Genomic DNA, 14,112 nt, shown 5'->3' with positions numbered 1-14,112 from the left:
TCCTTTTCTCATAGGATGCATTGGGGGACCCAGATCCCACCCTCTGTTTTTACTTACTCTCCCCGTCACCGGGCTGCTGTTTCCCGGTCCAGGATATGTTGGTATTTTGCTTTTGTTTCTCTCCTACTGCTTTTAGTACAAACTGAATAGTCTAGTGCTGTGGAGAGGGTATATCCCACCTGGGCGGTGCCAACTTTTATTTTTTTTTTTTTTTATATCTAGTGGGAGCTGGGCATATACGCATGGTGCTGTGTCCCCCAATGCCTCCTACGAGAAAAGGATTTTACGGTGAGTACAAAAATCCAGTTTTTAGGTAGGGGAAACAGTTGCCTAGCCTCTCTGTCTACCCCTGGAGCAAGGCCGGTGTCGGATTCCCTCACCGCCCGACCTCCCCCCAAGAAGAAAAGGTGGACCAGGGCAGCCCTGCTTCCCCCCAGCCTAAGGGTCACCTGGATCCGGCGAAACCCCCCGCCATACCAGACTCCTGCCACTTCGGGTGCCATTTGCTGAAAAGGGTGACCTTGCTGGACTCTGAGGAGGGGTGAAGAGAAGAGGATGAAGAGGGGGTGAGTACTTGGGATTAGGTGAGTATTATCTGCACTCTCCATTCCGCCCCCTCTTCCATTTCCTCCTCCCCTTCCCTCTCTATTTCGGCCACTGAGTTAGGATGGAAGCCTTTCATTTTCACATGGGGGGCACTGGGAAACATCCCTGGAAGGGCTCTCTCTTCCTGGACCCTATTTTACCTTCGGCCGACCGCCGGGCCCCCGCATTCGGGACGCATACCTCTCGCCAGCCTACTCTAGATTCTTTCCGGACCGCGGGGTGGGCACCCGCGGCCGGTATGTGCAAGCGGGCTCCTCCCGCACACCGCTCCGGGTCCCTCCGTTCTCCGGCCAACCGGAAGTGCTTCCCGGTCGGCCACGTGCCGCGACTTTAGGCCCTGGCTTCATTTCAGGCCTACCCGCGATTCGGGTTGCTGCTCCCGAGAAGCGGGCGGCCGCCGGCATCCCTCCGGGTCCTGAAGTGCATCGCAGTCTGCCACAGGTGGCAAATTTAGGCCGCAAGTCGCCACTTACCTCTAGGACACGGGGTGGGGCGGGGCTAGGCTTTCCGCCACGGCTCGGGGGAGGACCCTTTACAGCTTCTACTGGGAATACAAGATCTGCAAGCTGTCCGAACACACTAGCAACCCTTGCCACCAGGACTTTGGATCTCCTGGAAGGTGGTAGGACGGTTACTATCCGGCCCTGTGACCAGTATTGGGTTCGGTTAAGCAGCCATGTCCGAACCCACGAGCGACCCCTGCATACACCAGCCGCCACTTATGCATGTACTAAATGGAAAATTAAGTTCCCTCGCGGCCAGCCGGACTCTGTATGCTCCGCATGCTGTGCGCCCAGAAGGGTTCTGCCCCCAAGCTACGCAGCCGCATGGCCGCCCTGACAGTGTGGAACCAGACTGGGCCTGTGCCAAAATATCCCAATTCACCCTCATTGGTCGTTTGGTTGATAAATCCTCACCTACACAGTCCGCACCTTCCTCAGGAGGGCAACTTTGGGGCAGAACTTCGCACAAGCGGCCCAGAGCAGGACATCATTCCTCCTCTGACGCCTCAGCATCACAACCCCAGCCCCCCTCCCCGCCCCAAGGCCACACTCAGACACATCCTCCCTCCCAGGGGAAGTTCTGTCCAACGGGGGGGATTGGGGATCTGGAACAATCTTCCAAGATTGCTTCCGTGGTGGGCAGCTTAGTTACTGCTGTCCAAGACACCTTCCAAGTGCAGGATGACTCCCTCTCCACGAGCCACCAGGGAGTGTCCTCCGCTCCAGGCAAACTCATAGGCCTTTCCCTTAAATGACGACTTTTAGGCTGTTGTAGCAAAGGCGTGGGACCGTCCAGATCGTCGCTTTACCACGTCCATGCGACTTGATCTACTATATCCCCTTTCGGCGGACTGGGGTAGATAAATGGTCCTCTCCTCCTAAGATGTATCCTCCAGTCGCACGCCTCTCCAAACATTCTGCCATTCCTGTGGCCGATGGCTCCAGGACCCCGTAGATCGGGAGAGTATGCCAAGCATGTGCAGTGGGGCCTCGTTCTGGAGATAGGAGCAGCTCCCAGAGGTGGAACCTGTACATGTGACGTTGTTGTATTCTAGCAATCGTCAATGTCCCAGATGGGCCTACTCTTTAGCCGTATGGAGTCCTTTTCTAAGTCCGTTTTCACGGCAAGTGGCTCAGCACTTCGCCCCATTTTTGCCTCCGCCTGGGTGGGCGGTCTCGGAATGGGTGCTCCGATAAAATCAGGACTTGGCGGCTGACCTCCCTCTAGCGGAGCTCAAGTCTTTGGCCTTGCAAATCTCTCAGGCAGGGAAGTATCTTTTGTGAGCCTTTCTTGGACGTGGGTGCTCTGGTTGACCTCTCATCGGCTCACTGTAACCTTACGGCGCAAACTGTGGCTTAAGGTTTGGGCAGCAGATTCATCTTCAAAGCGTTCCCTTACAGGCCTTCCTTTTTTCCGACTCCTGATTATGCAGGGCCCGGTTAGATTAAATCATATCCGAGCCTACGGGCAGCAAAAGTACTCTCCTCCCACAGGGCAGATTCAAGCGCACGCTTGCACTAAGCCTTCAAATGCCTGGGCCCATTCCTTTCGCCGCTTCCCTGGAACACAACCGGCAGCAGGAGCCCCTCCCAAGGCCTCATTGCAAGACCAGAGGAAGAAGCCATTCTTTAGGCCTCAACCAGCTCGGCGCCAGCGAGCACAGCCTGCTAGTCCCTCGGCCAACAAGCAGTCCTCCGCATGACGAAGCGCCCCCACCCTCTTGGGCGCTGGAAATCGTAACCTTGTGTTGCAAGATCGAGTTTGCTTTTCCTCCTCCGGATTTCCTCTTTCTGTCCCAGCCCCCGAGGGGTTCAGGTCGGGCTGTCGCATTTGGCCAGGCGATTCGGTCTCTACTCGCTCGAAGTGTGATCTCCCTGGTTCCCCTGGCGGAACAATTCACAGGTTTTTATTCAAACCTATTTGTGGTCCCCAAGAATGAAGGATCCGTTCGCCCACTTCTGGACCTCAAGTTGCTGAACCGGTTTCTCCGGATTCAACACTTCAGAATGGAGTCCCTTCGCTCCGTCGTTGCTTCACTGGAGCGAGGCAAGTTCCTTTCTTAGATTGACATTCAGGGTGCGTGCCTTCACGTCCCCATTGCCCCGGCGCATCAGCGCTTCCTATGCTTTGCAGTAGGACCCCATCACTACCAGTTCGTCGCCCTTCCCTTTTGGATTGGCAATGGCACCGTCAGTCTTCACGAAAGTGCTCGCTCCTCTCCTTGCCCTTCTTTGTACTGTTCTGGCCAAGCTGCCAGTTCGGTTGATGTACTGCTCCAAATTAATTAATGTACGTGCACGGAGAGATCAAACTGAGACAACCCACTACTTGGAGTTAAAAACAGGATCTCTGGTTTATTTGAGGAACAGCATACAGTATATAGGTTTTACGACAGGAAGGAGTGGGAGCGGGGTGTAAGATAAAGTATATCTTTTCTATTGGCTATGAACTCTATACTTTTCTGTAACATTGACGACAAGAGGAAATTCCTCCCCCCCTCCCCCCTTGCTCGTGGGTGAAACTGTTACTTCTTTCTTTGTAACTGCTTGCTTGAGCTGAACGGAAACCACAAAGAAACATATGATAAAACACAAAGTAAGATTCTAGTTTATAGGTGTTGGCTGAATGCCTGGCCGCCATCTTAGCTAAACATAGTCCTCAACAAGCAAGTATCCATTTTGTATCAATAGTCCATAACAGTCCCCCCTTGGAAACTTGATTGTAGACTTTCCCTTCGCCTAGCGAATCCCCTGGGCATACCATTCGTATCCTCTTCACCCGCAGTGGCGACAACCTACCCCTTATAGGTAGGCTCACGGTTGCTCGGACTTGTGGTAATACCCTGGGATTCATCTCACCCTATCTCAGCCAGGCATCATTGTGAGGAGGGGGAGCTGTGTTGAACGATGTTTCCTTCTGTTCTTCCTCATCGTAGAGGAGCATAATAGGTCGTTCATCAGTTTTCTTCATTCTTTTTGAAAAGCGGGTCACACAAATAAGAACGAGCTTAATCACTGCATATATCACCAATATTAGGGCTACCTGCACTATTACTTGGACAATTCCCATGAGCCAACCCCCAATACCTTTTGACTGACTTTCGGTGTCGTTAGCTAATATACCTGTCAGGAGATCCTGTACAGTACGGTTGTTACAGGGCAGATCCTTTCCGTTCTCAGCATCTACACCAATACACTGCACGTGGCTGTCTGTTTTTGAATCATTGCAACCTGAGTGTATGTGTGGACTAAATGTCATACCTTTTGGTTTGTACTTGGAGACAATAACAGTGTGTCCAGCTAGGAAAACATGTGACATTAGCCCAGTGTCCCTCTTGCCAAGGAGTAGAGCTATAATCTACCGAGGGTCCTGATCTGTTTATCATGAGCCATGGGGCATCTGCCCACCCTGCAACAGGTAAGGCTACTTCCCTGTCCTTGTTTGTACTGGATTGAACTTGGTGTATACTAGTGAGAAAGATGGTAGAATTAGACAGGTCAATCAGTTCAGAAAGGTCCAGGGGTATTGCAAAATAAGGCATACTGGTTGAACTCACGGGACTGTGGGTACAGATCCAACAATCTCTCAGAGTTTCAGTCTCCTTCAACCCCTGGACTAAAATTTGATGGTGCCGTATCAGTGAATTGTCCCATTCATCACCCAGTGGCGTGAATACTGCAGATATGCCCACTGTCAAAGTCATGATCAGTATGTGAATACTCATGGCTTATGGTTCCTGGGACGATGGGACAGCCTTCACTCTTTTACAATGTGAAGCGTGGATCCAGGTGGGTCTCCCTTCGAGTTTCACAGAGGTTGGGGTGGTCAGCAACATCTGGTAAGGTCCCTCGTATCGTGGTTCGAGGGTGCTTCTGACGTGTTTCTTGACCACCACCCACTCTCCAGGTTTGAGTGTGGCTTCCCTCTAGGGAGTTAGGATCTGGAATGGAAGAGAAAACTTGTGCATGTATATTAGACAATTGCTTGCTCAAGGCTATCACATATTTTGCAACAGATTCATAATGCATTTGTAACTGTTGTGGGAAATACTGTCCCATTCTTGGCCCTGTTCCAAATAAGATCTCATATGGGGTTAGTTTGTATGGGGGCCTTGGTGTATGCCTAACTGAAAAGAGGGTTATAGGCAAACACTGAACCCAATTAAGCCCTGTCTCCCTGGTCATCTTCAGCATTTTAGATTTTAACACCCCGTTCAATCTTTCGACTTTGCCGCTGCTTTGGGGCCTGTATGGGGTATGATACGCCAGGTGTGACCCTACCATCTTCCAGACCTCTTGGGTTAGACTAGCAGTGAATGCTGGGCCCTGATCACTCTCAATGACCTCAGGTACTCCGAACCTACAGACAAGCTCCTGCATCAGTTTTTTTTTTGCAGTAGTGGTTGCTGTCTGGTTTCGGACGGGGTAGGCTTCTGGCCACCCAGAGAACAAGTCTATCACTACTAGCACATATTGAAACCCTTGGCACATTGGCATCTGGATATGATTGATTTGTATCCTCTGAAAGGGATATAAGGCTTTCGGGAGACATTTTCTGGGAGTGGGCTCGGTTCTGCCGGGGTTACACTCTGCACAGATGAGACACGCTTGAGTATGTCTCACCAGGACAGGGGTTATCCCTGGGGCCACCCATATTTTGTCAATTAGTTCTTTCATGATGGTTTTGGATTGGTGGGTGGGCCCTTGGAAGAGGAAGGAGTGCAGCAGGATTGAGGATGTGGCACCTCTGAATGGTGACATTATCTGGCAGAAGCAAACTACACTGAAGCCGGAGGTGGCGCTGTGCAGTGAGGTGTTTAGGTTGAGTCAGCTGGAGGATGGCAGAAATGTCATGGGGAGCCAGAATAGTGAGGGGATGACCCAGCACAACGTCAGATGTGACGTTTAGAAGAGAGCTGGCAGCATGGATAGCTCTGACACAGGAAGGGGCGGCTCTGGCTACCGGGTCAAGACGCTTAGAATAGTAACCCAAGGGTCGATTGCGGCCACCATGAGTTTGAGTGAGGACTCCAGTAGCGTGACCTTGGCGTTCCATGACATACAGCCGGAAAGGAAGGTTGTAGTTGGGAATGCCAAGCGCAGGGGCAGATGCAATGGCGACCTTTAATGACTGAAAAGCCTCTCCGGCCTCCATTGTCATCTGGAAAGGAGTAGCAGCATTACGAGGTATACAGTCATATAAGGGCTGCATGAGGACAGAAGCATCAGATATCCAAGGCCTGCAGTAGGAGATGAGTCCCAGAAAGGTTTGCAGCTGATGAGGAGTGTCCGGGAGTTGGATGTCAGAGATAGCCTTCTTCCTCGCCTCAGTTAGGTGCTTGTGACCTTGAGAGATGCAATGACCTAGGAAGACAACTTTGGGGAGACACAGTTGTAGTTTGGCTTGTGAGACTCGACATCCAGCAGAGGCTAAAAACTGGAGAAGTGAGACAGATTTGGGGAGAGACCGCACAGAGGAGAAGGTCATCCACATACTGGAGGAGTTCCACATCCGGGTGATCTGCTTGCCAGGGTTGCAGAACAGAGGACATAGCCTTGCTGAAGCAGGAAGGGCTGTTTCGAGCCCCTTGAGGCATAACAATCCAGGTGTACTGTTTGCCTGCATGTGTGAAAGCAAAAAGAAACTGACATTTCTCATGTAAGGGAACAGAAAAGAATGCATTGGCCAGATCAATGACAGTGAAAGTAGTGGCAGTGGGTGGAATGCCAGCAAGGAGTGTGTGCGGATTGGGGACAATAGGTGTCTCAAGAACAGTAGCCTCATTGACAGCTCGGAGGTCCTGCACCATGCGGTACGTTGGAGGCTGTCCTTTCTCCCTTTTCTTCCGTACTGGGTAAAGGGGTGAGTTACAGGGAGAAGTAGTGATCTTGATTGCCCCATTCTGCAGGAGGGCCTGCACCTGGAGGGTAATAGCATCCTGTTGTGAGATAGAAAGCGGATATTGCGCTTTGTATGGCAGAACCTTGGGATCCTTCAGGGTCACAGTGACCGGTGGGACATTGAGGCGTCCGATATCCTGGGGTCCTTTGGTCCAGAGAGTATCGGGGATGAGGTGCGAAATGGTTTGCAGCGAATCCCCTTGTTCATATGAGTCAGCGTCCTGAAGTGTGGTTAATGCCATAAGGAGGCAAGTATCCTCCGGGTGTAGGGCTGTACCGAGGGTGACTGTTCCATCCTCTTTGAACTGTATGTTAGCCTGGATTTTCTGAAGAAAATCAGAGCCTAACAGATTGAAGGGGCATGTTTGGCTGACAACAAACTGCGACATGACTCCTGCAGGGAGGTGGAGTTAGGGGGTTTTAGTCCGGGAGAATCTAGGGGAAGTGACTGTGAGTGGCTTGGTCACGGGGTTATGTTGCACAACTCCCTCTAGTCCAGAACAAGGTAATTGAATGTCAGTGAGCCAAGAATGAGGTACGGCAGTCTCGCATAATACACTGCGGGCTGCACCAGTGTCCACAAGAAATGAAAGTTCCTTCCCTGCAACCTCGAGAGTCACTCGAGGGGTGGGACCGATAGGAGGGGTAGACACTGTCATATATGGAATGTCCCCTCCCTGCACTGGTTTGCCAGCGTCCTATTGCGATGAAGGGGGCTGAGTGCCCCCCTGTCGCCGTTGATTGGTTGGCCACAGATGTTTGCTACGGCAGTGGCGTTTCATGTGTCCGGGCTTGCCGCACCCATAACAGACATAAGGGGGTGGGTGTTCTCCACCATCTTCTCCTGACATTACGGCTATCACAGCAGCACGGGTTTTCTTTGTGTTACTCTCTAGACCCTTTGCAATCTGCTCCAACATATCTAGTGTCAAGGATTTCCACTCGGGGCGACAGGTCACAAGGGCTTTGTTTATCTCTGGTCGTAGACCATCGACAAACGAGCGGGCCAAGAGTCTGAGATGAACAGGCTCATTCTGACTAAAACCCATGTCTTTGTAATTTTGTTTAATCCTCTGAGCAAATTTCTCGACAGTTTCAACATATCCTGTAATGTAGTGGATTGGTCTGCTAATCTTGCTTTTGCCCATTTCTGTAGTTCTATAAAGAATTCTCCAGACTCATGATCCCGGGGGTCAAAGTTAGCACCTTTAAGTTCAGGGATGTGGATTTGATCCATTATCAGTGTGGAGTATTCACCTGTCTTGTTTTCCACTATACTTTGCAGGTCCGACCATGTGCACCCATAGGTTTGATGCACTTGGGACAGTTTCCTGAAAAAGGGCATGGGATGGGTCTCAGGGTCAGGCAGTAAATTCACTATGGTGAATAACTGTTGTGGGGTGAAAGACACATATTTTGGTGGTCCCTGTGGCCGGTTAAGTGCTAGGGCTTCTTTCAGTGTCTCAAGGTTTCCCTGCTCAATTTTCTGTAAGTTCTTTTGTAACTCTGTAATCTGACCCTGCAGTATTTGATCTTGTGAACGTCGTGATGGGCGCACGGTCATGGGTACAGTCCACTGTGGTGCCAGGGATAAAGTTGGCGGATCACCGTAGTCTGTCGGGGTACCCCGCGAAGGAGTCTGCATATTACCCGGTGCATTTTGTATGCCCATTGTGGATTCTGCAGCACCGTCTGCATCCCCCTGTTCTGCTTCATCAGGTTGCCCCCCTACCATTATAGGAGTAAGGGTGGCAGGTGAGTGGGGTAGCATGAATGTACCGTCCGGGTTAACCATGGGGTACAAGGTAGTAGGAAGGGGCAAGGGTGACATAGGAGTGACGGGGGGGGGGGGGGGGGGGGATCCGGACCGAATGATATTAAAGGTCCGTTCATGGGCGTTGCCTGGGGACAAGATGGCGCTGTAGCTAACACGGGAAGTGATGGGACGTGCCGGGGAGTAGTTACCAAGGTGTGGTTTTGTGGGTGGGGAACCCCACAGGGAAGGCACGTATCACGGGAGGAGGGATTCTGTTGACCACATGTTTTGCAGGTCCACCCACCTGCTTTCTTCCCGGCGCCATTATAGGGTGGTGGCAAGTCATGTATCAATGCAACACCAGGCTTACAGAAATATCTGTCTTTTCTCATCAAAATTTATTCCCCCCCCCCCCCCCCCGGTCTGTTCAAATTCTTTACTACAGTCCAACCACACACGGACCATGTCTGTCAATTTATCATCCTCTAACTTCCCCCTCTTCTCGTTTAACAACACTTGCCAGGTGGCGCTACATAGGATGCCTCCTTTACAGACACTATAACTCTTCTCCAACTTAGTTAATCCTTTTATGAAACGTTTGCCTCTCCTGTCCGCCACGTACTGTTCAGGAACAGGAACAGGAACAGTAGCCCTTCGGGACACTTTCCTCATTTCCCATTATCTCTCGTACCTACTGAAGCCGCCTAAAGACCTCTGTATAGAGTAATCACTGGACGTGAAGACCTTTGAGTCCCGGTCAGCACACTCTGGGCTACCGCGAACCGCTCTCCACCCATCTGTGATCGTCCCCTTTATGGAGATTCGAGTCAGACACCGGGCTGAACTCCGATACAGGCACACAGGAGAACTCCGTGTCTCAGTCGATGATACTTGTCAACAGGGTCTTCACAACTTATAGGCACAACACAGTACATCAAGACTTTAAAAAAACATATGGGGTTCTTACTTTCATGCCCTCGAGGACGTCCCAGACTGCTTCCGCACCCCTCCCTCAGACGAACACCAAGAGGCTACACCAGGGGACACTTTATGGGCAAGATGACTCAATTTTCTTACCTCATATCACGGGTTACGATCCCGGTGTCTGTTAGTGCACCTCTCCTCGTCTGGTCTCTGGGGGTACGGGAACAGAGGGTCCAATCCTCGAGCCCCACGATTGGGCGCCAAAATTGTTCTGGTTCTGGCCAAGCTGCCAGTTCGGTTGATGTACTGCTCCAAATTAATTAATGTACGTGCACGGAGAGATCAAACTGAGACAACCCACTACTTGGAGTTAAAAACAGGATCTCTGGTTTATTTGAGGAACAGCATACAGTATATAGGTTTTACGACAGGAAGGAGTGGGAGGGGGTGTAAGATAAAGTATATCTTTTCTATTGGCTATGAACTCTATACTTTTCTGTAACATTGACGACAAGAGGAAATTCCTCCCCCTCCCCCCTTGCTCGTGGGTGAAACCGTTACTTCTTCTTTCTTTGTAACTGCTTGCTTGAGCTGAACGGAAACCACAAAGAAACACATGATAAAACACAAAGTAAGATTCTAGTTTATAGGTGTTGGCTGAATGCCTGGCCGCCATCTTAGCTAAACATAGTCCTCAACAAGCAAGTATCCATTTTGTATCAATAGTCCATAACAGTACCAGGGGCATCACCCTATCTGGACGACATCCTGGTCAAAGCAGCGACCTATGGTCAGAACAAGGACAGCCTATGTATCACTCTGGATACCCTGGCACGCTTTGGTTGGCTGGTAAACTTCCAGAAGTCTTCCCTACGTCCCACCAGGCGGATCACTTCCTTGGCATGATCCTCGACACGGCCCCGGTGTTAGTTCGCCTCCCTCTGGACAAGCGGCTAGCCCTTCTGCAGTCGGTTTGCCTTCTCCTCCGGCGCAGATATCCGTCAACTCCGGGCCATTCGTCTAACCCTTCTCCATTGGGCCCCTCTCCTGAGGGGCCGGCCGATCCGGATCCAGTGAGACAACGCCATGGCGGTGGCTTATATCAATCACCAAGGGGGAACCCGCAGTCAAGCGGTGATGGAGGAGTCGGCCAAAATCCTGAAGTGGGCGGAGACGTATGTACCAACTCCATCAGCGGTCTACGTTCTGGGAGTGGAGAGTTGGACGGCACATTCCCTCAGTCGGACGACCGTAGACCCAGGAGAGTGGTCTCTGCACCCGGAGGTGTTTGGCTCCAACGGAGACAGTCAATCGGAGGTGGACTTAATAGCATCCAGACTCCTCCACAAACTCCCTGCCTTCATCTCTCGAACAAGAGATCCCTGGGTGTGCACCGTAGACACACTGGTGGCACCATGGGGCGGGTTCTCTCTATTGTATGTATTCCCTCATATTCTTCTCCTTCCCACACGTTGTACACAGACATCATGCTCCTTCTAGGAGACACGCCGTGGCCTCTTTCGCTCAGAGTCTATCTTCTCTCTCAGGGTCCTGTCTTCCACCAGCATTTAACGTTGCAATGTTTATCGGCGTGGCTGTTGAAACCGCCATTCTGAAGCAGCGAGGTTTCCCTGACTAGGTCATCCGAACCATGATTAAGGCCAGGAAACCAGCATCATCCAAAATTTATTTTAGGACTTAGGCCCTTTTCACAAGGGCGAGTATTCCGCGCGGATGCGATGCGTGAGTTGAACGCATTGCACCCGCACTGAATACCGACCCATTCATTTCTATTGGGGTGTTCACATGAGAGGTGATTTTCACGCATCACTTATGCGTTGCGTGAAAATCGCAGCATGCTCTATTTTGTGCGTTTTTCATGGAACGCAGGCCCCATAGCAATGAATGGGGTTGCGTGAAAATTGCAAGCATCCGCAAGCAAGTGCGGATGCAGTGCGATTTTCACGCACGGTTGCTAGGAGACTATCTGGATGGAGACCCGATCATTATTATTTTCCCTTATAACATGGTTATAAGGGAAAATAATAGCATTCTGAATATAGAATGCATAGTAAAATAGCGCTGGAGGGGTTAAAAAATAAATAAATAAATTTTTAAGTCCCCTTAGCCTCCTTTGCTGAACAGGACCTGTGGTGACGTCACTCTGGTCATCACATGTTCCATCACATGATCTTTTACCATGGTGATGGATCATGTGATGACCGGAGTGTCCTGTTCCTGAAATGAATGCTCACCACAGGTCCTGTTCAGCAACGGAGACAGAAGAGATGTCTGCTACGCGATCAAGTGGACTAAGGTGAGTTAAATAAAAAAAAATTATTTTTTTTAACCCCTCCAGCGCTATTTTACAATGCATTCTGTATTCAGAATGCTATTATTTTCCCTTATAACCATGTTATAAGGGAAAAATAATACAATCTACAGAACACCAATCCCAAGCCTGAACTTCTGTGAAGAAGTTCGGGTTTGGGTACCAAACATGCGCGATTTTTCTCATGTGAGTGCAAAACGCATTACAATGTTTTGCACTTGCGCGGAGAAATTGCGGGTGTTCCCGCAACGCACCCGCACATTTTCCCGCAACGCCCGTGTGAAAGAGGCCTTAGAGGTCTTTTCTGCACTTCTGTGGGGAATGTAGCCTCCCTCCACTGGGCTTCTCACCATCCTTTCCTTTCTGCAATCAGGTCTGGGTTTGGGTCTGGCTCTTAGTTCTTTAAAGGGACACGTGTCAACGCTGTCAATTTTTTTTTTTACAGCGTCCGTTAGCAGGACAGGCCCTGGTTAAGACCTTCTACAAGGGGTGGCTCGCACTGTCGCTCCGTATAGCCCCCCCTTTGCCGTCTTGGGACTTGAAACTTATCCTCAGTTCCCTCCAATCTGCTCCTTTGGAGCCTCTAGACACTGTTTCCCTCCGTATTCTCCTGGAAGGCTGCATTCCTGGGGGCAATCAAATCCCTCTGGTGCGTTTCGGAATTGGCAGCGCTTTTCTTGTAGGGAGCCTTTCTTGTTTTCCTCCAAGATAAGGTAGTGCTCCGCCCAGTACCTTCTTTTCAGCCGAAGGTAGTCTCTGCCTTTCACATTAACCAAGGCCTTGTTCTCTCTTCGTTCGGTTCTCCCTCACATCCTATGGAGTGAGCTCTCCATCAGCTGGATGTGGTTCGGGCTCTGAGGATGTACCTGTCCATTTCTAGTTTGTTCCGCCGTACGGATTCCCGATACATTGTTCCTGAAGGTCCCTGCAAGGCTTGCCAGCCTCTAAGATGACGATGGCCAGGTGGATTCGCTCAGCAATCGCTGAAGCATACCGCTCCTGGGGCAAGGCACCGCCCCTTGGTATCACGGCCCACTCGACCAGGGCGGTGGACGCCTCTTGGGCTCGTTTCCACCAGGCTTCCGCTTCAGTCATGTAAGGCAGCGACTTGGTCTTCCTTGCACACGTTCACAAAGTTTTACCAGGTGCATACTTTTGCATCAGAGGATGTTGCTCTAGGCTGCAAGGTCTTGCAGGCAGCAGGGTCTTATGCTTCCGCGAGGACATTTTCCATGGGCGTGTGGTTCTTCCCTCCCTGTGGACTGCTTTGGAACATCCCACGGTCCTGTGTCCCCCAAGGATACGAGCGAGAAAACAAGATTTTTGTGGACTCACCTGTAAAATCTTTCTTGTTTAGTTCATTGGGGGACACAGCTCCCACCCATTGTTTTCTATATTGTCGCAGACGATGGCGGTTGGTTTGCCGGTAGGATCCTCAGTTCTGGTTCAGTCCTACTGGCATTAGTTGTGCTTTGGGTGCTTTTATGTATGTTTTTCTCCTACTGTTGGGCACAAACTGATATGCTCTCTCCAGTCTGGAGGGGGTATAGCCGGCAGAAGAGGAGCTAACACTTTTCAGCCTAGTGTCGCCTCCTAGTGGCAGCAGCAGCTATACCCACGGTCCTGTGTCCCCCCAACGAACTAAGCGAGAAAGAGATTTTACAGGTCAGTCCACAAAAATCTTTTTTTTTTTCATCACCTCCCCAAAAAATGTAACAGTGATCAAGAAGCCATACCATCCATACCAAAATAGTATTGATAAAAGCTACATAGCAGCCCTTAAATAATTATTCCTCACACAGCTTCGTAGATGTAAATATAAAGAAAGTTAAGGGGTTCAAAACATGGTGCTGCAAAAAAAAAATATTTTTCAGTATTAAAAAACAACAAATCCTATATAAATGTAGTATTGCTATAATTGTACTGACCTGGAGAATAAAAGTAATGGATCAGTTTTACTGCTTAGGGAACACCATAAAAGCAAAACCTGTAAAAGTATTGCGCAATTGATTCATTTTTATTTTTTTTCCTATTCCACCACATTTGGATTTTTTTCCAGCTTCCCCCTACATTGTATGCATAATTAAAGG

At 50.3% G+C, this 14,112-nt stretch overlaps 1 protein-coding gene across 1 annotated transcript in view; it reads left to right on the top strand.

The window, feature by feature from the left end:
- The first annotated feature begins 10,776 nt into the window (after window positions 1-10,776).
- TOPAZ1 (testis and ovary specific TOPAZ 1) overlaps window positions 10,777-14,112 on the top strand; it is a 174,919-nt gene continuing 171,583 nt past the window's right edge. The window contains exon 1 of the mRNA XM_044295534.1: window positions 10,777-11,076. Within this exon, the coding sequence (XP_044151469.1) occupies window positions 10,777-11,076 (300 nt within the window). The remainder of the gene's footprint in view (window positions 11,077-14,112) is intronic.

The sequence above is a fragment of the Bufo gargarizans genome, chromosome 5 (assembly GCF_014858855.1).
Source record: "Bufo gargarizans isolate SCDJY-AF-19 chromosome 5, ASM1485885v1, whole genome shotgun sequence".
In the NCBI taxonomy this organism is placed as follows: domain Eukaryota; kingdom Metazoa; phylum Chordata; class Amphibia; order Anura; family Bufonidae; genus Bufo; species Bufo gargarizans.
This window is presented reverse-complemented; position numbering and strand designations above follow the sequence as displayed.